The sequence below is a fragment of the Procambarus clarkii genome, chromosome 70, assembly GCF_040958095.1.
Source record: "Procambarus clarkii isolate CNS0578487 chromosome 70, FALCON_Pclarkii_2.0, whole genome shotgun sequence".
NCBI lineage: Eukaryota > Metazoa > Arthropoda > Malacostraca > Decapoda > Cambaridae > Procambarus > Procambarus clarkii.
Genome location: NC_091219.1, coordinates 18939134 through 18961643, shown reverse-complemented (window position 1 = coordinate 18961643; position 22510 = coordinate 18939134). Strand labels below are relative to the sequence as shown.

The 22510-nt window shown below is 49.0% G+C and overlaps 1 protein-coding gene across 3 annotated transcripts in view; it reads left to right on the top strand.

Annotated features, from left to right (window-relative positions):
• The window catches only part of LOC123775269 (unconventional myosin-Ie), a 122318-nt gene that overhangs the window by 43466 nt on the left and 56342 nt on the right, over positions 1-22510 (top strand). Inside the window, exon 1 of one of the 3 annotated variants that reach the window (XM_045770258.2) lies at positions 21281-21772. The exons of 1 other annotated variant lie outside the window; for it this stretch is intronic. Coding sequence is in view for 1 of the 2 variants with exons in the window: in XM_045770257.2 (XP_045626213.2) it covers positions 21758-21772 (15 nt within the window). In the remaining variant the exon portion in view is untranslated. Of the gene's footprint in view, positions 1-21280; positions 21773-22510 lie in introns of those variants that run through there. One more of the 3 variants, XM_045770257.2, reaches the window with a different exon arrangement.

Sequence of the window (22510 nt, the reverse complement as noted above, 5' to 3'; positions counted from 1 at the left end):
CCTCCCCGCCCTCTCCTCTTCCCCTCCTAGTCGGCTTTGTCTCTTGCTGGCCCTCACTCTCTTCTCTTGCACGCCTCGCCCTCTTCTCTTGCCTGTTTTCCCTCTCTTGGCTATCTTGAAACGTTTAACAATCTGCATTAGTAATAACACCGCCCTCTTCCCCATCACCCCATCACCTTTGCAGACTCTACATGTGATGGGGGGTGAGCTGCCCCCTCACCTTTCTCCTGGCGTACTGGTCAAGCGTAGTCGGGTCCCAGCCGAAGGTCCCCGGGACCTTAAATATAATACAGGGTACAAAACATAATCAAATCTACCCATAGTAGGAACTATGTAATGGATCTGGGAATAATGATGTCTATCGACCTAACGTTTAGGGAGCATAACCAAGCAAATGTAGCTATATTTGCTTGGTATATTTTCATCAGCTAGACAAAATGATGGATAAGGAGAATCTAGAAATCCATAAATGCCAGCACAACGCTCATACTATTCAAATCACTGATTGATGAAGATTAGGCCATCCAAGATGGTGCCATGGGAATGACTAGCCCGTAAACAAATCACTGGTGCTGTTCCGCCTTAAGTATTGCTCAGTACTCACTTTCCCCTTGAGAGCAGGAGAGATTTACTGAAATAAGAGGGTATACAGAGAACACATACGGCACGCATAGACACGAGAAAGCACCTAAACTATTGGGTTCGTCTCAAAGCCCTTAAGATGTACTCGCTAGAAAGGAGACGACAGAGATACCAAATAATATACACGTGGAAAATACTGGAAGGCCAGGTGCCAAATCTACACAGTAAAATAACAACATACTGGAGTGAACGATATGGAAGAAAATGCAGAATAGAACCAGTGAAGAGCAGAGGTGACATCATCTTGAGATGATTTCGGGGCTTGGCGTCCCCGCGGCCCGGTCCTCGACCAGGCTTCCTTTTTGTTACACACTCCCCAGGTACCTATTTACTGCTAGGTAACAGAGGCATCAGGGTGAAAGAAACATTTTTGCCCCATTTGTCTCCGCCTCCACCGGGGATCGAAGCCGGAACCTCATGACTACGAATCCGAAGCGCTGTCCACCCAGCTGTCAGGCGCCTATAGGCACAATCAGAAAACATTGTATGAACATCAGAGATGTACGGTTGTTTAATATTCTCCCTGCAAGTATATGAAGTATTGCCGGAACAAAAGTGTAAGTCTTCAAGACAAAAACTGGACACTTCTGCAGTAGCGCTAACTGGGAGGGAGCGTATGTGTAGGCCTGCGGACCGCTCCAAGCAACAGACTGTTGGACTAAGCTGTCTCTCAAGTCAAGCCTGGCCCTGGGCCGTGCTCTGGGAGTAGAAAAACTCGAGAACCCCATCCAGGTAGCAGAACAGAAGCGTTTTGTGGTATTTCTTCCGTTCAGTAAGTAGGTGCCTGAAAGTTAAGCAACTGTTGTGGGTTGGTTCTTGGGACAGGTAAGGTGCCCCTTCACCCAGGGAGAGCTCAATAAGTCTAAGGGAAATCAGATCTAGGACTGATGGAGATAACAAAATAACAAAACAGACAAGAGATAACAAAAACAATAGAAAATATATGTAAACAATAATTTGTTTTAATTATCAGGCTAAAGCGCCAAGCCATTACGACTTTATAGCACTTTAGTAAACAAACAGCTGATTCATAACGAGGTTAGAAAGTTTTCTTTTAGCATAATAGTAGTAGAAAACTGGTCTGAATGAGCAGGTTGTAGAAGCGAACTCCAGTTCTGATACAAGAATAGGGAGTCATTGAAGTGAGCAACCAGCGGCCGGAAAGGAGGAGTCCAAGAGCTGAACCTCGAACCTGCAGGCAAAAATAGGTGTGAGCACATACCACCCGCGCCGAGCGATGGTGGATGGACGGAAATGGGGAGGAGCATGAGAAAGAGGCCGAAGGGGAGGGGGGGGAGGAGAGCCAGGGTGCCAGGGGTGCCATGCCTGCAACCCCTGGCACCACGGCCAAAAAGTCATGATGATATACAGTGCTTGGTGTGGTTTATGGTGGTTGTTATAGATTCAGCCACTGGGAACAAAAAGTTCCAAGTAGCACGGGCTATGGTGAGCCCATAGAGCCCATACCTGGCACAGGAGTGGGGCTGTAACTAGCTTAGTTTAGTAACTAGTGGTTTATGGGCTCTTCATGCCACCCCCCCCCCCCGTCCCTCCTCTTGGCTGGCTTAAACTGTTGCTGTTGTCTTAGATTCATAATATCACATAGTTCCAAGTAGCACGGTCTATGGTGAGCCCGTAGTGGACTTACCTGGCACAGGAGCGGGGCTGTATGTGCTTAATCTTCATCAATCAATCTTTGTATGGTTCCTTGGTGAGTGTGGCAGTCGGGGTGGCAGGCTGGGTGGCAAGAAGTTGGAGCGGCAGTCCAGATGGCAGGCAGGCAATCATGTTAAGAGATGAACCAGGCAGGCAAGAGGGCCGGCAGACAGGCAGGCAAGAGGACCAGCAGACAGGCAGGCAAGAGGGCCGGCAGACAGGCAGGCAAGAGGACCGGCAGACAGGTAGGCAAGAGGACCGGCAGACAGGTAGGCAAGAGGACCGGCAGACAGGTAGGCAAGAGGACCGGCAGACAGGTAGGCAAGAGGACCGGCAGACAGGTAGGCAAGAGGACCGGCAGACAGGCAGGCAAGAGGACCGGCAGACAGGTAGGCAATAGGACCGGCAGACAGGCAGGCAAGAGGACCGGCAGACAGGCAGGCAAGAGGACCGGCAGACAGGTAGGCAAGAGGACCGGCAGACAGGCAGGCAAGAGGACCGGCAGACAGGTAGGCAAGAGGACCGGCAGACAGGCAGGCAAGAGGACCGGCAGACAGGTAGGCAAGAGGGCCGGCAGACAGGCAGGCAAGAGGACCGGCAGACAGGCAGGCAAGAGGACCAGCAGACAAGGTGGTGGAGGAATTGATTTGAAATGTCAGCCAGGGGCCGGAAGTGGAGAGGCGTTTGGTCGAACCAGGTGGTGTAAGGGGGGAGGGGAGGGGGGTGTCAGGTGGTGTGAGGGGGGAGGCCAGGTGGTGTGAGGGGGGAGGAGGGGGGTGTCAGGTGGTGTAGTGGGGGCGCCAGGTGGTCCATGCGACGGTTTGAGACGGTGGTGGTGGTCTAAGTTATGACACGCTTTAATTGTGTAGTTGCAGGTAGTTACAAACAAGTGGTCTTAGCAGTCGTGAGACGCAGGGTAAGGAGGTCATTGGAGGTGGAGGAGGGGGGGGATAGTCTTTACGGGTTTGATGACGTCACGCTGGTGGTCAAAGACCATTGCGATGGACTAAGTGACAGCGTTCGGAATGACAAGGTTGCAACCCGTCCTCGACTCAAGTCCATTCCATCCAGCGGTCGACCCCACAGACGCATTCATAAATTTTAACATGCTGTTCATTCAAAACGGGAATTTTCTCAAGTATAAATTAATATTATAATAGCATATTGTGCATATATAGGCATAGGTTAGGTTAGGTCAGGTGTTTAGGTTCTGTTGGCGATTATTTGTATTTGTAGTACGTGGGTGAAGCATTTATAGCGTTGTGATTCGAAAAAAATTCGTCAGTGAAGCACTTGTTAGATGTGTTCGAACGTCGACAGTTGTGAGTCGTGTGTAAACCGCTATTCATTCATAAACGGGGTTTGGCGGCTGGATTAACGAGCTTGGATCTTTGTATGCGAGGATGGGCTGTATAGTGCGATAATTGTCTTCATTAATCCGAACTCCTGACAGCTCAGTATTTGCACTTGACACTAAACATACAGCCCGTCCTCTTAAACAAAGACCCCCAAAGTCCATTCCATGCACCCGCCAAACCCCCTGTTTATAAATGAAAAACGGTTTACACACGACTCAACTGCTGAAGTTCGAACATATCCGGAACAAGTGCTTCACTGATGAATTTTCTTCGAATCACAACGCTATAAATGCTTCACCCACGTACTACAAATACAAATAATCGCCAACAGAACCTAAAAACCTACCCTAACCTATGCCTATATATGCATAATATGCTAATATATTATAATATTAATTTATACTTGAGAAAATTCCTGTTTTAAACGAACAGCACGTTGAAATTGATGAATGTGTCTTTGTGGTCGACCGCTGGATGGAATGGACAAGGGCTGAGGACGGGTTGAAACATAACACGAATATGTTGTCATGTGACCCCAACAGAGGACCTCATGATGTCACATACAAGTGTCCCATAAACAACATAACGAGTCCGCCATTTTTTATATAAATAATTTTGTTTCCGTTTTTATACGTTTATGCATTAAAAGTATAATACAATCACTGTTGTATTTATTTCAACACGAGTGAATAATATTACACTTTACAAGCAACATTGTATCAGCAGCAGGCGGTGAACCCTCACAGATAAGGTAAACTGTGCTTATCTCTCACTAAAATTATCTTAGACTCATTGTGTGTGTGTGGGTGTATGTGTGGGTGTGTGTGTGTGTGTGTGTGTGTGTGTGTGGGTGTGGGTGTGGGTGTGGGTGTGTGTGTGTGGGTGTGGGTGTGGGTGTGTGTGTGTGTGTGTGTGTGTGTGTGGGGGGGGGGGGTGTGGGTGTGTGTGTGTGGGTGTGTGTGTGTGTGTGTGTGTGTGTGTGTGTGTGTGGGTGTGGGTGTGTGTGTGTGTGTGTGTGTGTGTGGGTGTGTGTGTGTGGGTGTGTGTGTGTGTGTGTGTGTGTGTGTGTGTGGGTGTGTGTGTGTGTGTGTGGGTGTGTGTGATCTACACCTCATTATAGAATATGAACTAATACCCGGATGATTAATGTAGTTCACTGGTATATTGATTAGAGGGAGACAGTTGGCATTATTGAAAGCCAAGTCCTCAGCCAGATGACTATATGTTAGTATGTCAGGAATTAAAAGCCCATAATAACCTATGCAATACAACGGTCGTCAAATTTAGGTTCCTCGGGCAGTTGCTTGTGCTTGGCCTTGTATAAGACCACCTCTGCTTCACCCCCTCGGGCCCGCCTCCCCTTCACCCGTGTACCCGCCTCCCCTTCACCCGTGTACCCGCCTCCCCTTCACCCGTGTACCCGCCTCCCCTTTCACCCGTGTACCCGGCCCCGTCACCCGTGTACCCGGCCCCCCCGTCTCCCGTGTACCCGGCCCCCCGTCTCCCGTGTACCCGGCCCCCCTTCACCCGTGTACCCGGCCCCTTTCACCCGTGTACCCGGCCCCTTTCACCCGTGTACCCGGCCCCGTCACCCGTGTACCCGACCCCTTTCACCCGTGTACCCGACCCCTTTCACCCGTGTACCCGGCCCCTTTCACCCGTGTACCCGGCCCCCCTTCACCCGTGTACCCGGCCCCCCGTCTCCCGTGTACCCGGCCCCCCGTCTCCCGTGTACCCGGCCCCCCTTCACCCGTGTACCCGGCCCCTTTCACCCGTGTACCCGGCCCCTTTCACCCGTGTACCCGGCCCCGTCACCCGTGTACCCGACCCCTTTCACCCGTGTACCCGACCCCTTTCACCCGTGTACCCGGCCCCTTTCACCCGTGTACCCGGCCCCCCTTCACCCGTGTACCCGGCCCCCCGTCTCCCGTGTACCCGGCCCCGTCACCTGTGTACGCCACCCACACCCGTGTACCTCACTGGCCGCCCTCTCTTGCACATAAACAAGGTCAGTCGTCAACAGGTGTAGCAGGTGGGAGGTAACTTGAGACACTATTGAAGTCTCCCTCCCTTCCTGTTATTAGGGGAAGGGGAGGGGTGAGCCGTGGGAGAGGAGGGGTGATCCGTGGGAGAGGAGGGGTGAGCCGTGGGAGAGGAGGGATGGGCGGTGGAGCAAGGCACACCAACCAGCCCCCGAGTCTCTCCCTCTACTCACCCACACAATAATTTGTCTCTAGAGTAACTTAGCTGACTGATATTGACCTCATGTTTAATATAGTTACATGTGGTGTGGGGAGGGAGTGTTGTAAGGTACGGCAGGAGTTACAGAGGGAGATGGTTAGGAGGAAGGGGCTGAAGGGAAGGTTGGTAGGGAGGGTTATCTTGAGATGATTTCGGGGCTTTAGTGTCCCCGCGGCCCGGTCCTCGACCAGGCCTCCACCCCCAGGAAGCAGCCCGTGACAGCTGACTAACTCCCAGGTACCTATTTACTGCTAGGTAACAGGGGCATTCAGGGTGAAAGAAACTTTGCCCATTTGTTTCTGCCTCGTGCGGGAATCGAACCCGCGCCACAGAATTACGAGACCTGCGCGCTGTCCACCAGGCTACGAGGCCCGAGGGTATGGTATAGTCTGGGCTTGGTGGTGATGGGTCCAGCTCACACAGTTGTCAACAGGCACGCGCCTAACCACTCCAACCATTCAAAGCCAGCTCAACCAACACCATCTTTTGGCGGTCCTGCCTTGATGTTGGCGTCTTCTCTTCGTCTTCCAGAAGGTGGAGAGGGAATGTTGTTGTTTAAGATTCGCTACACGGAACAAAAAGTTTCAGGCAAACACGGGCTATGATGGAAGGGGATCTGGGCCCAACATGACTGAGGTTATTTGCTCTTTTACTCGTTAGTCGAAGCCTCGAATATACGAGTCCACTACGGGGCTCGTCATAGCCCGTGCTGCTTGGAACTTTTTGTTCCCGGTAGCTGAATTTAAAACAACAGCAAGGAAGCCTCGTTGCGGCATTGGCATAATATATGCAGTTTCGGGAAACTTGAGTTCTAAGCCTATACATCTTTTAGAACATGATGTTAGGTCCGTCGTTGACGCAAGAGTAATTATCAAAACCGCAGGACAAAACGGCAGGCTGGATAACAACTTTTTAGTCGAGATGCCCAACCTGTTGAGGCACTTGTGCTCTTTTGATGGGAAAAAAAAAAAAAAATATATATATATATATATATATATATATATATATATATATATATATATATATATATATATATATATATATATATATATATATATATATATATATATATATATATATATATAATATATATATATTTCATATATATATATATATATATATATATATATATATGTCGTACCTAGTAGCCAGAACGCACTTCTCAGTCTACTATGCAAGGCCCGATTTGCCTAATAAGCCAAGTTTTCATGAATTAATTGTTTTTCGACTACCTAACCTACCTAACCTAACTTTTTCGGCTACCTAACCAAACCTAACCTATAAAGATAGGTTAGGTTAGGTTAGGTAGGGTTGGTTAGGTTCGGTCATATATCTACGTTAATTTTAACTCCAATAAAAAAAAATTGACCTCATACATAATGAAATGGGTAGCTTTAGCATTTCATGAGAAAAAAATTAGAATAAATATATTAATTCAGGAAAACTTGGCTTATTAGGCAAATCGGGCCTTGAATAGTAGGCCAAAAAGTGAGTTCTGGCTACTAGGTAGCCAGAAATATATATATATATATATATATATATATATATATATATATATATATATATATATATATATATATATATATATATATATATATTAAATGCCCTATTCGATGTTGCCGAAGCAATTGATCTGTAGAATGTGAAGAGAACATGCACTGTCTGCAACCATTCAAACCTGTAAAGTATCGGGAATGGTTACCATGAAGTTACCATGAGGTGGGATGCTTACCTGGAGGTGACCATGACGCAGTTCAGAGATCAATGTCCTCGCAGATGTCTTAAAAACTTAAGATGAACTTCTGGAATGTCGAAAATGCTGGAGGTGGGAGAGAGGTACACCAGTCGTATATAGCGTGGTCATGGTGGTGTACAGGGCGTGGTTATGGTCGTTAGAGGGCGTGGGTGCCAGGCATGGGTGTTGAGTGTGTAGATGTACATGTTGCGAGTGTGAAGAATGTGGGTTTGGGCGTACAAGGTGTGGGGGCACAGGGCGTGGGTGTAGGCTTCAGGTCATGAGTAGATGCGCAGCTCCTACGGCGTGGGCGTGGCCCTACTTGGCGTGGGCGTGGCCCTACTTGGCGTGGGCGTGGCCTTACTTGGCGTGGGCATGGCCCTACTTGGCGTGGGCATGGCCCTACTTGGCGTGGGCATGGCCCTACTTGGCGTGGGCGTGGCCCTACTTGGCGTGGGCGTGGCCCTATTTGGCGTGGGCGCGGCCCTACTTGGCGTGGACGCAAGTGTATAGAGCCTCGCCAAGCCTCGCGTATGGGCCTACATGTCGTGTGTGTGTTCCTGATAAGCATACAAGGCGTAAGCCAGCAAGATAATGTTTGGGCATTCGAGGCTTTGGTTGTTCAGGTTGAGTATAAATATGCAGGGTGTAGAAGCCCAGAGGTGTAAGAGGCAGGAGTGTGGATGGTTATATTACGTGGGTGTACAGGGCATGAGTGTGGGGGTATTGGTGAACCCAGATTTAAAGTTTAAGGTGTGTGTGGATGTATTGGATGGTCCAACCGGGCTGTAGTGGGTATGTGGCCCTGCGGGCCGCTCCAAGCAACAGCCTGGTGGACCAAACTCTCACAAGTCAAGCCTGGCCTCGGGCCGGGCTTGGGGAGTAGAAGAACTCCCAGAACCCCATCAACCAGGTATGTGTTGAGGTCATTAATGTTGATCAAAAGGTCGTTAAGACTGGCTGTGGTTATAAAGACAGGTGCGTAGACTGCATCGCCCACGAGGAGGTCCTGTTGATCTACAGCAGGTAGCGGCGACCTGCCACCACTCACTACTTCCCTTTGTGTTTATTTGGAATGGGTTGGGGCCAGAATATATTGGGCGGAGTAGGCCGGGCCGGGCCGGGCATAGTGGGAGGGGTGCAGTAACGCTCGTGAGGCCGAGGAATTAAATCATGATGACACCAATTCGTCGATATATAGAGCGCCGCACGGCCTGCCTATATATGTCACCTACATGTGTACTCCATACACCACATCAACACTTACATATAGAGGTATATGTATCATCCCTTACTGTCCTCTCTTCATATAAAAATGGCAACTCCTTGATGCTCTACCGTTGAGTGAAGCCCTTGTCAACTTGTGTTTATCATTGCGTGCGTGTGCGTGCGTGCGTGAAACTGGTGGGGGCAACGGGGGGGCCAGGTGCACTTTCTCATCCAAACTGGCAAATAAGTTCGAGCCGCTTCCAGTAGCGTTCATGTATGCAATGTGGAGGAGGGCTTGGTGTCGCCGGTGACTGTTCGTCCCCGTCCCCCCCCCCCCCGCCCGCCTCTCACTGTGATACGGTTGGTCACTCATTCGTACACGTGGCCTCATCCATCATTTTTCGTAACTCCTGCCACGCACCCCCACCTTGCTCACCTCTCCTGCCACACACCGCACTCACCAGAGTGACGGTTGGGCTCGCCCCACACACACAAAAACAAATCCCGTAGTCTTAACTTGTAGCTCATACCTCTCCGTTCTGGGACTAGTCTGGTGGCATACCTCTGAATCTTCTCTAACTTTTGCCTTGTGTTCAAGTAGGTATGCGAGTGTAGGGAGGTGGATACGGGTGCATGGGGAAGGAGTTTATTTTTTTATTATTATTTTCTACCACAGACGTGGCCACACATTTACAATGCTAACCAGAATATATACATTTTCTACCACAGACGTGGCCACACATTTACAATGCTAACCAGAATATACACATTTTCTACCACAGACGTGGCCACACATTTACAATGCTAACCAGAATATATACATTTTCTACCACAGACGTGGCCACACATTTACAATGCTAACCAGGATATATACATTTTCTTGTGTCCTCCATGGGGGGAAGGAGTGGTAGGGACCATTGTGTGACGGGGAGGGTGGTGGACAAGGCTTTCACCTGTCAGGCTGTGGTTGGCTACCTGTGACAATGTGTGGCCTTGCTACACGCAACCTCACGCGCGCACAACACACGCGCGTGCACTAACACATCACGCAAAGATACTGACATAAGTAATACAGAGTATGAAGAACTGCTGCAAAGATACTGACATAAGTAATACAGAGTATTGAAGAACTGCTGCAAAGATACTGACATAAGTAATACAGAGTATTGAAGAACTGCTGCAAAGATACTGACATAAGTAATACAGAGTATGAAGAACTGCTGCAAAGATACTGACATAAGTAATACAGAGTATTGAAGAACTGCTGCAAAGATACTGACATGTTTTCTGCCTTAGTTAAAAAAAAAAAAACTTCTATAAACTGCAACGGAAAAATTGCCACGAGTGAAGGCTGCCAAGAGCCCCGAGGGACAATACCGAGGCTATCTCTTAGGAAAATGGTCTGGAATGGCAAAAAATTAATATGCTCCAGAAAACTGTTATAAATAGCCTAACATTAGGATGCTAACGCTATTTTATAAATAGCCTAGCATCCAGCGTCTGATTATTACTGACAAATGTTTTGTTGTCATTTATTACTGTGGACGGAAGACTTCTGAAGACTTATTTGTAGCATTGGCATTTGGTTGTGAGGAAGTGTAGAGCATGAAAGGGTCTGCCACTGGGCATGATGGGCCCCTGGGCATGGTGGGCCCCTGGGCATGGTGCGCCCCTGGGCATGGTGGGCCCCTGGGCATGGTGGGCCCCTGGGCATGGTGGGGTCCTGGGCATGGTGGGGTCCTGGGCATGGTGGGGCCCTGGGCATGGTGGGGCCCTGGGCATGGTGGGGCCCTGGGCATGGTGCGCCCCTGGGCATGGTGCGCCCCTGGGCATGGTGCGCCCCTGGGCATGGTGCGCCCCTGGGCATGGTGGGGCCCTGGGCATGGTGGGCCCCTGGGCATGGTGGGGTCCTGGGCATGGTGCGCCCCTGGGCATGGTGGGCCCCTGGGCATGGTGGGCCCCTGGGCATGGTGGGCCCCTGGGCATGGTGGGCCCCTGGGCATGGTGGGCCCCTGGGCATGGTGGGGCCCTGGGCATGGTGGGCCCCTGGGCATGGTGGGCCCCTGGGCATGGTGGGCCCCTGGGCATGGTGGGCCCCTGGGCATGGTGGGGCCCTGGGCATGGTGGGCCCCTGGGCATGGTGGGCCCCTGGGCATGGTGGGCCCCTGGGCATGGTGGGCCCCTGGGCATGGTGGGCCCCTGGGCATGGTGGGGCCCTGGGCATGGTGGGCCCCTGGGCATGGTGGGGCCCTGGGCATGGTGGGCCCCTGGGCATGGTGGGCCCCTGGGCATGGTGGGCCCCTGGGCATGGTGGGCCCCTGGGCATGGTGGGCCCCTGGGCATGGTGGGCCCCTGGGCATGGTGGGCCCCTGGGCATGGTGGGGCCCTGGGCATGGTGGGCCCCTGGGCATGGTGGGCCCCTGGGCATGGTGGGCCCCTGGGCATGGTGGGCCCCTGGGCATGGTGGGCCCCTGGGCATGGTGGGGCCCTGGGCATGGTGGGCCCCTGGGCATGGTGGGCCCCTGGGCATGGTGGGCCCCTGGGCATGGTGGGCCCCTGGGCATGGTGGGCCCCTGGGCATGGTGGGCCCCTGGGCATGGTGGGCCCCTGGGCATGGTGGGCCCCTGGGCATGGTGGGCCCCTGGGCATGGTGCGCCCCTGGGCATGGTGCGCCCCTGGGCATGGTGGGGTCCTAGGCATGGTGCGCCCCTGGGCATGGTGCGCCCCTGGGCATGGTGCCCTGAAGTCTTGGTCAAAAAATATCGCCCAAGAATCTGAACAGTGAAAACTCTTTAACAGTTCATACTAAAGTAATTTCTAAATGTATGCAAGTACTCAATTTTATAACTAAGTTCCTTACCCAGAGAAAGTAAGAAATACTGACAAAATTTATTGCTAACCTTCAGATGACCACCTTATAACTCTTCTATGATTATTTTATAAAAAAGGTTTAACCATTGTTGCTCTCATTAGATACTGCTTGATACAGATACTGCTGCCGCAAAGATACTAGCTTCTTTCATGGTAAAACAGAGGGCGCGTGTATTGTGTGTGGGACGGTTGGTCGACCTCCCACCACCGCTTGTGTTAGAAGCCTCGTACTGTTGTTTGCTAATTATTATACACCATCATCAAAACGAAGGGCCCGCCGGGATCACCATGTATAGTAGACATGCATCAGTCTCAGGAGACTATGGAGTTGCGCTCTGATGTCGGCCTGGTCTGGCGTGGCCTTTCCAGGGCGCAAAGCCACGGTAGGTTGATTCGGGGAAGAAGCTGTATATGTACACAAATAAGTACTACTCAGAAGTAGTTCGTATCTTATACATTTATCATTGTGACTATGCCAGGCATGTCTATGCCGTGAAGTGCATCAGTCACTTCCAGCCTGTCATGTAACCAGGCGACACAGGTCGGAATAAGCACTAAAGCCGCGGGGACACTAAAGCCCCCGAAATCATCTCAAGATAACCTCAAGATGTATTGTATTTATGCTGGTTAGCATTGTTAAAGCAGGACAATCACCGTCCGTGGTTGAGTGCTCAATAGCTCTCTGCCCTCTTTTGACGTCTACTCCAGGGCCACATCTGTGGTAAAAAATTAAGTAAACAAAACTTAAGGTACAGCCTAGTCCACCACCCGTACAGAGTACGAATATTATCTTACATGAACAAATTCACAAATGCCGTGAGGAGGATTCGAACCTACGTCCGAGAGGATCCCAGACGCTGCCTTAATCGACTGAGCTACGTCATGAAAAAGAATAGCAACCAGAAATTCTATTGAATTTACAGGGATTGTGCAGCCTCTCCGAGACACAAACCAGATTTTTTACACAATTCCCCCCCCCCCCATGCACCCGGGCTCTGTCAACAAGTTGTTCTACCTCTTCGCCCTTACTTCATTACACATAGAAATCACAATAGCGTGATGCATCGAGTGAACAAATCCACGAGGGTTCGAGCCCCGGGTGCATGGGGGGAATTGTGTAAAAAACCTGGTTTGTGTCTCGGAGAGGCTGCAGGATCCGTGGTAGGTCAAGTTGATTTCCCTGTTGCAATTTTTATACCATGTCGTAGCTCAGTCGACTAAGACAGCGTCTGGGATCCACTCGGACGTGGGTTCGAACCCTCGTCACGGCCCTTGTGGATTTGTTCATTTGATGCATCACGCTATTGTGATTTGTGTGTGTAATTACCTTACATCTTGCTCAAATGTGGTTCCAACTTCCACATATGATCTTTTGTCTTAAAAAGAGGGTAGGGAACGTGACTATACAACAACATAGTGGGATGTGGAGAACATTACAAGAGAGGAACAGAGTTGGAGAAGCTTTTTAAATTCGTGTTCCGGCCAGAGCTTTACTAAAACAATTCTACGCAAGCCAACATAATATGATTATGAGCGTCCAACCAGAGTATGTGGCCACCAGCCTCTGACTCGTTTGCCGGACCAAGGAAGCCACCAGCAGGTCTCCAGCGGCCTCTCACACAAGTTCCTGACCAAGGAAGCCACCAGCAGGTCTCCAGCGGCCTCTCTCACAAGTTCCTGACCAAGGAAGCCACCAGCAGGTCTCCAGCGGCCTCTCTCACAAGTTCCTGACCAAGGAAGCCACCAGCAGGTCTCCAGCGGCCTCTCACACAAGTTCCTGACCAAGGAAGCCACCAGCAAGTCTCCAGCGGCCTCTCACACATGTTCCTGACCAAGGAAGCCACCAATAAAGGGCCGAGATTCAAGGTTGACGAGGTTAATGGTGTTGGGAGGCACTTGTGGGGCGTCTTGGAGGGACAGGGAGGTGCGCGGAGCAACGTGGTCTCCGTTCCTGGGAACCAAACTATCACTAATTCCGTAAATGTTCCCAACAAAGTGTAATCGTTACATTTGTTAACTAATTGTTAACAACAGTTAACAACTAATAGCATCACCGAGTGTGTTCAGGTTATGGGTAACGACGTGTAGCAGTGCTATACTGGCGGCTGCGTAGAAGTAGGTGGAAGGTGCATACCCGCTTTGCTTTTACGCATACAGCAATAAACCACGTCAGAGTGTGTTAGTATCATTCAAACTGAACACGAAGGCATATATACCTTGCCACTTAAAATTGTAAAAAAAAAAAAATGCTGTGAAATTGCCTGAGTGGAATTGTCCAATCTTAGACAAGAAATCTTGTGTGTTTTTATGCACGACTCGATCCTAAGGGGAATCTTGCACTAGGTACAAAAATCAATAACGTTTGATTGTGGATTTGGGTCGTTTCACACGTAATCAGCCTGGAGGAGGGATTTCCCTAGCAGCAGGTTCAACATCAACTATTTATTGCAATGAATAGGCAGGAAGCGGGAACCATTAATATTTCAAAGAGTAAAGATATTACATGAAGCTCAGAGGTAGCAGTAAGCATATATATTTACACATTCAGAATACATAAATAAAAGAAAATCGCGCTACTTTACGGGTGTGAATGAAAAGTTAACAGTTTCATAAATGAATACACAGACACAAATGAATGGTGTAATTTAGTGCACACTGAACTCTACCTCTTAGCTGTTTGATAGGCACTCGTCAATGGTGTACCTATCACTGTAGCAGATTGTGGGAACTCTGCACCTTAATTAAGGCTCCCAGAGTTCCCACACGTACTCGTACGTACGTACGTACACACACACCCCCACACCCACCCCCATCCATCCATCCATCCATGTGGACAAGGATGGATTATTTAACACGGGTGGTACACGCACAAGGGGACACAGGTGGAAGCTGAGTACCCAAATGAGCCACAGAGACATTAGAAAGAACTTTTTCAAGTGTCAGAGTAGTTAGTAAATGGAATGCATTAGGCAGTGATGTGGAAGCCCGGCTCGTCAGCCTTCCAGAAGCCTGGCTCGTCAGCCTTCCAGAAGCCTGGCTCGTCAGCCTTCCAGAAGCCTGGCTCGTCAGCCTTCCAGAAGCCTGGCTCGTCAGCCTTCCAGAAGCCTGGCTCGTCAGCCTTCCAGAAGCCTGGCTCGTCAGCCTTCCAGAAGCCTGGCTCGTCAGCCTTCCAGAAGCCTGGCTCGTCAGCCTTCCAGAAGCCCGGCTCGTCAGCCTTCCAGGAGCCCGGCTCGTCAGCCTTCCAGGAGCCCGGCTCGTCAGCCTTCCAGGAGCCCGGCTCCTCAACCTTCCAGAAGCCCGGCTCCTCAACCTTCCAGAAGCCCGGCTCGTCAACCTTCCAGAAGCCTGGCTCGTCAACCTTCCAGAAGCCCGGCTCCTCAACCTTCCAGAAGCCTGGCTCCTCAACCTTCCAGAAGCCTGGCTCGTCAACCTTCCAGAAGCCTAGGTCATGGGGCAGCGCGGGACTGGAAGGCTTCACCAGGTTCCCGCGCTTCGCCGTGACCCTAATGTTGCCGGCGTCGGCCGCCAGGTGCCTCTCGTGTCTCAGTTTACGCAACCTTGCCCATCAGTCGTCTGCATACTCTTATATTACATTAGTTTCTTCTATAATTCTGATTTGTTCCTTTAGATATATTTTTTCTTCTATCCTTTCTCATGTTGGTTTTGTTCTCCAGTATGTATCATGAGTACAGAGATATCTTACGTTTATTGATTGTGGTTTCCTGATGTCTTGAACATTATCTCTTCTTTGGGTTAAGATGGGTTAGGTTAGGTTGAGTTAGCATTACTTAAAACGTTGGGATGACAAAGTGGTGAACGTTTGCTCAGGTCTTAGATCCTATTCCACCTACCTGTCCACACTCACGAAACGGACAGACAGAAAGATCTAGGAGTTGATATCACACCAAACCTGTCTCCTGAAGCCCACATAAAAAGAATTACATCTGCGGCATATGCGAGGCTGGCTAACATAAGAACAGCTTTCAGGAACCTGTGTAAGGAATCATTCAGAACCTTGTATACCACATATGTAAGACCAATCCTGGAGTATGCAGCCCCAGCATGGAGCCTGTACCTTGTCAAGCACAAGACGAAGTTGGGAAAAGTTCAGAGGTATGCCACTAGACTAGTCCCGGAGCTAAGAGACATGAGTTACGAGGAAAGGCTGCGGGAAATGCACCTCACATTGGAAGGCAGAAGAGTAAGGGGAGACATGATCACTACCTACAAAATTCTCAGGGGAATTGACAGGGTAGATAAGGATAAACTGTTTAACACAGTTTAACGCGAACAAGGGGACACAGGTAGAGACTGAGTACCCACATGAGCCACAGTGACGTTAGAAGGAACTTTTTCAGTGTCAGAGTAGTTAACAGGTGGAATGCATTAGGCAGTGATGTGGTGGAGGCTGACTCCATACACAGTTTCAAGTGTAGATATGATAGAGCCCAGTAGGCTCAGGAATCTGTACACCAGTTGATTGACAATTGAGAGGCGGGACCAAAGAGCCAGAGCTCAACCCCCGCAAGCACAACTAGGTGAGTACACACCTGTGCCTTAGACAGACAAGTTAACACATATTTTCTTAAATTTGTGTTGCGATCATTGAAGGTGTTGTTATATGTTGTGACGGATGGTGGTGGTCGTCTTGTAGTCTGAAAATAAACGGGATTTCCTAGTTATGTAAAAATACCTGTTCCATCTTCCAGGAATACCCAGCATGTTGTGCAACATGTGTGTCTTGTCCCAGCATGTTGTGCAACATGTGTGTGTTGTCCCAGCATGTTGTGCAACATGTGTGTTGTCCCCAGCATGTTGTGCATCATGTGTGTGTTGTCCCATCATGTTGTGCAACATGTGTGTTGTCCCAGCATGTTGTGCAACATGTGTGTGTTGTCCCCAGCATGTTGTGCAACATGTGTGTGCTGTCCCAGCATGTTGTGCAACATGTGTGTGTTGTCCCAGCATGTTGTGCAACATGTGTGTGTTGTCCCAGCATGTTGTGCAACATGTGTGTGTTGTCCCCAGCATGTTGTGCAACATGTGTGTGTTGTCCCAGCATGTTGTGCAACATGTGTGTTGTCCCCAGCATGTTGTGCAACATGTGTGTGTTGCCCCAGCATGTTGTGCAACATGTGTGTGTTGCCCCAGCATGTTGTGCAACATGTGTGTGTTGCCCCAGCATGTTGTGCAACATGTGTGTGTTGTCCCAGCATGTTGTGCAACATGTGTATGTTGTCCCCAGCATGTTGTGCAACATGTGTGTTGTCCCCAGCATGTTGTGCAACATGTGTGTTGTCCCCAGCATGTTGTGCAACATGTGTGTTGTCCCCAGCATGTTGTGCAACATGTGTGTTGTCCCCAGCATGTTGTGCAACATGTGTGTTGTCCCCAGCATGTTGTGCAACATGTGTGTGTAGCCCCAGCATGTTGTGCAACATGTGTGTGTAGCCCCAGCATGATGTAGTGTACCCAGCGTGAGGTAACCTTGCAGCAAGTGGTCACGTGAAGTTGCTTGTAAGTCTTCAATAGCCCCCAGTCTTCAGTCTTGCATTACCATAATCTCACACTACCCTATAGCCTGGTCTTGCCCCAGCCACACCCTACCCTAACTACACCCTACCCTAGCCACACCCTACCCAAGCCACACCCTACCCTAGCCACACCCTACCCTAGCCACACCCTACCCTAACTACACCCTACCCTACCCTACCCACACCCTACGCTAGCCACACCCTACCCTAGCCACACCCTACCCTAGCCACACCCTAGCAACACCCTACCCTAGCAACACCCTACCCTAGCCACACCCTACCCTAGCCAAACAGTCATATTACTAACGAGTTTAATCAGGTGGAAGAGCTTGGGAAACAAGGAGACAGTGTCTCCCTCTTCATGGCTAATTATAGATCAATGCGCAGCGCCTTTTTTCACGCACTGCATAATCTCTTAACGAGCGTCCCCGACGAAACAAGTGAGCTATAGTGTTTAAAAGGGCCAGTTTACTGGCAATTAGTTGGGTAGTCTGTTTACCCACGTGCAACCTGTCATCAGTCACGGGCTATTCATGCCCGTGCCACCTTTTGGATGGCTTAATCTTCATCTTCTCTTGGAATATATTATAATATTAATTTATATTTGAGTAAATTCCTGTTATATATGAACAGCATGTACAAATTTATGAATACGTCTGTGGGGGTCGACCGCTGGATGTAATGGACTCGAGTCGAGGACGGGTTGGACTCATGTGTAAAGTATTTTTCATTTATAAATGTGAAGGGTTTGGCGGCTGAATTGACGATCATTTTACCCGTGTTGATGAGGACGGGCTGCCACGTGAGAGAGCACTTAGGGCTGAAGGAAGCGGAACTGCCAGGAGTCGTTGAGGCAGTAATAAGGAATGCTTCGGCCTTGGGAATGTAAGGGTGTTCACCAGGGAGATTGTGTACCGCTGTCACTCCTGATGAGGTCACTTCCTCCTGGACATTAACACCTATTGACGAGTTGGCGGCGAGTTGACGGTAAGTTGGTGGTGAGTTGGTGGCTGGCGGTCTTTGGCGGGAAGTTGGTGGTGAGTTGGCGGCTGGCGGTCTTTGGCGGTGAGTTGGCGGCTGGCGGTCTTTGGCGGTGAGTTGGCGGCTGGCGGTCTTTGGCTGGGGATTGGCGGGAAGTTGACTTCTCGATATAAACCTACACCTTTCACCAGGAAGCATATTATAATGTGTCCATCCTTGAAACTGTGGGAGTCGACTTTTACATAAGGATAATGCGAAACACTTTGTTTTAGTTGAGCATGACGCCATGTATGGTTGTAGATGGGGGCGGGTAGGGAGTGGTGGACGAGGGATAGTGGGCGAGGCAACGAGTTTGGTCTCACTTTCTCTCCCACGAGCGCGCGGACTCCGGACCTCCAAATTGTTTTGGCATCAACTTTACCTGGCTTCGTCAGGCTTCACCTGTACTTCTGTACTTCTCCTGGTGTTGCACACGATGTTGTAGCATTTTGTACAAGGAGTAGTGTTAGTTTTAATGTTTCGTAGTCCAGTTAGTTTACATGTTTCGCTTCAGTACTCTCGCCAGTAGGTGTTTAGAAAGGCGGCAACCGCTTTTTGTAAGTCATGAGTGAAACTGAATTCCGTCAGAAACATTAGCGCAGCGAGGCGAGCGTGGTGACCCCTGGTGCGCGGTGACCGTGGTGGTGCGCGAGCGTGGTGACCCCTGGCGACATTTCTGGTCACTTCACGCATTGTTTAGAAGTGGGATCTTGTTTCTTTTAACAAGTTGCTGTAGGGAACACTACTGTGCTGTTCTCATAGTCTATGTGCGGTGTTTCAGTCTTAAGTCAAAAGCCAACTGGGTTCACCTAAATGAGTTTACTTAATTTTACTTTCACTGGGAGAATTTACTGGGTAAACATCGATTTACTTCCGATGCCTCTAATTTTTGTCATCGTAATTAAGCAGTTGTGAACGACAAGATCTTCCTGCTCTAAAACCGTGATGGCCTGGATTATATTACTACTCTATTTTGCACATAACTGGCAAGTTGGCTTGGTACTCTAAACCCTTGTTGTGCGATCTCAGTGTGGCCGGTCTGAAGTGTTTGTGCCAGTACTTTATTTACCTCCCTTGGGAAGTGGGGCCATGTAATCTCTGTCCGGAGATTTTAGGGTTCGTGGGATGGCACCTATCTAGGATTTTCCTCAGGAGATATACTGACCGTCCGTTCTAATGCGTACATTTTGAGAGCTTTGAGACGGTCCCAATAATTTAGATGTTTTATCGTGTCTATGCGTGCCGTGTGTGTTCTCTGTATTTCCTATAATTCAGAGATCTCTCCTGCTCTGAAAGGGGAAGTGAGTACCGAGTTGTACTTTACATTTGTTTGTGAATATTGAATTCCATGAGTTAGGACCAGGAGCTGAGTGCATGGGCATGTTGTCAATTTTTCTTTATAAATTTTCCGAGTTATGTTAATATCCGTTATATTATCTGCAGCTTGAATGTCATTCATAAAGAAGCTGTTTGACTTTTCAACTTTCATGTTGTTTATTTTTCCTTCTCCTGTACAGTCGTCTGCGTTTTCTTTCCTAGAGTGGTCCTCTTTTCTGCCCCTCCTCACAGGCACGTGCCTCAAGCAGATCTCGTATGCTTCAGCTGTCAGTTGAGTATTCCTTGTGTGGGAGTTTTGTTGCTTAAGTCCGTCTCCCATTCAATGTTTGCACGGTCTATATTTATTTTTTTCCCCAGTCGATCCTCTTATTCTTGAAATTGAATTGGTTGAATACCTCCTTTTGCTTGTTGGTTCTCTTGGACCTACTACTGTTATTAATGTTAGTTTGCACTTCAATGAGCTTATGGTGTGAGTATGTAGTATCTGATATTGTAATATGTCTGATTAGTTCATCATTGTTTGTGAATATCAGGTCTAGTGTGTGTTCGTTCCTAGTTGGTTCTGTAATCTGTTGGTTGAGCACAGTTGGTTCCACACAGGTGGAAACTTATTACCCAAATGAGCCACAGTGACATTAGAAAGATTTTTTCAGTGTCAGAGTAGTTAACAGAATGAGTGCATTAGACAGTGATGTGGTGGAGGCTGACTCCATACACAGTTTCAAATGAAGATATGATAAAGCCTAATAGGCTCAGGAACCTGTACACTACGTTTGGGATGCTCCCGGACGTAGGTTCAAATCCTCGTCACGGCCCTTGTGGATTTGTTCATCTGTACACCAGTTGATTGACAGTTGCGAGGCGGGACCAAAGAGCCAAAGCTCAACCCCCCCGCAAGCACAACTAGGTGAGTACGCTCACTCTCAGTCTCTAACAAAAACAAATTATTCAATATGAATATGTTGACATCTCGGACAGTTTTGTATACAAGGTGTGTATTGCTGCGTTGGCAACACTTACCGGCAGACTGACAGCATTGATAGTGTGTCTGGAAGCAATGTTGTTATGCAACTTTAATCTGAATGCAGAAGGTCGTGTTGAGATGTGTTACTTGTATAGGATAGGAAGTCTCTAACTTCCCTCATGTTGAGTCTTGTAGAGTTGGGAGCGCCACAGACCGGGTACTACATGGCTTCCTTCTCTCTTATTCCTAGCGCCCTCCGCCTCATGCTGGAGTATTGGGTGTAAGGTCCGCTGATCAACTATAGGGATCTGTCATACGTAAAGAATAGTTTGGTATATTTACCATTGATACTAAAGTTCTTTCCGGAGTTTTTGTAGACATTTTAGTCTTTCATGGTCCCGGCGATGATGATGATAATTGCTGTAATTTTCAGTGTGTTGATTAGTGACCTTAAAATCAGAGTAGGTTTGCCCTCTGGCTCACCATCTGCGGCTCACTATAACTTCTCTCTGACTCACTCTCTTGACCGCTATATAATACATAAAACATGTGAATACCAGACAGTGTTGGCAATCAGTAATCGTTACCTGGAAAAAGGCAAGGTGAGTGTGTAGCCTGAGTCAGTGAATGAGTCAGTGGAAGCCTCAGCCCTGGGCAGGGCGGGAGGTTCTTGCGCCCTCCCACACCGCGTCTCTCTCCGTTTATTGCCGCCATTTCCGCCGGCTTGGATTATACCCGGAGAATGCGGTACGTGGCAACTGTGAACGTCACATTTATACTGATAACACAACGTCCTTCCGATCTTGGGCGGAGCCATTTAGTTGGTGTTTTGTCCCGGTGGAAGGTGCACCTCGCGCTGGCTCTCCTGCCGCTCTTCATGTTTTTATATTATCAGGGCTCTTACTGTGGCTCTCACGGAACAGTTCTAGAGAGTCGTGCAAGTGGTCGAGAGGGCCAATAAAAATGTGGTGTTAGATGGCGGAAATTCCCAGCTGCCTTCTTTGAGCCAGCTGATGACTGTGTGTGTATAATGAACCAGTGGAGAGGACTGTGTAATGGACTAGTCTCGTCCTACCGTGTGGACTGTGTCAGCGTAATGAACCAGTGGATAGAACAGTGTTGGTGTGTGTGAGATCATCCAGGATCCATTGAGGTTTAAAGCTTGTGACGTTACACTTGGATAATCACCATGAAGGATTCCGGCGTAAGTGTTGACGTGTTTTTGTTATGAGAGAGATAAGATAAGATGATATATACGGGGTTGCTGTGTCAAAACCTTCTACACCACAGGACTTATCTATCAGTGTCTACGGAGGAGTGAGGTTTAGCTCTTTGTGCCTGGCTTATTAACCTTGTTATAATTGTTGCGTTAAAATTTTGCTATTCTGATGTTCAAATTCTTTTTCGAATCTGGCGCTTTAAGTTGTGGATGGAGGTGGCTTCTACCGCTTCTCCTTTCAGTGCATTCCACTTACTGACCTCCCGTGCACGGTACGAGTAGTTCGGTACATTTCTTCGGCTCAATTGCGTGTCCAGCTTCCACTTGTCTTCTTTTCCTATTTTCTCACAATTTGAAGAGGCTATCCTTGTCCACCTTGTCTCTTAGTATCTTATATGATGACACCATTGGTTCTTTTATCTTCTAAGGTTATAAGGTTCAGTTCACTTAGCCTCCATACACCCTCATAGCTGTGGCAACAATCTGGCTTCAAACGTCTGTACTTTTGACATTTTGGTTTTAAGGTTCTCAGTGTGCAGATTCCGTGCTGGTGCTGCATCGTCCAGGATTGGTCTTATGATTGTTGTGCAGATTGCTTTAAAGGAGTTCTGATGTAGGGTTTTAAACGATATTTTCCTATTTGCCAGCGTCCCATATGCTGATTATGATGCCCTGTTTGTGTGCCCCCAGTGCTAAGTGTTGGAATTATAGCCACTCCTAAAT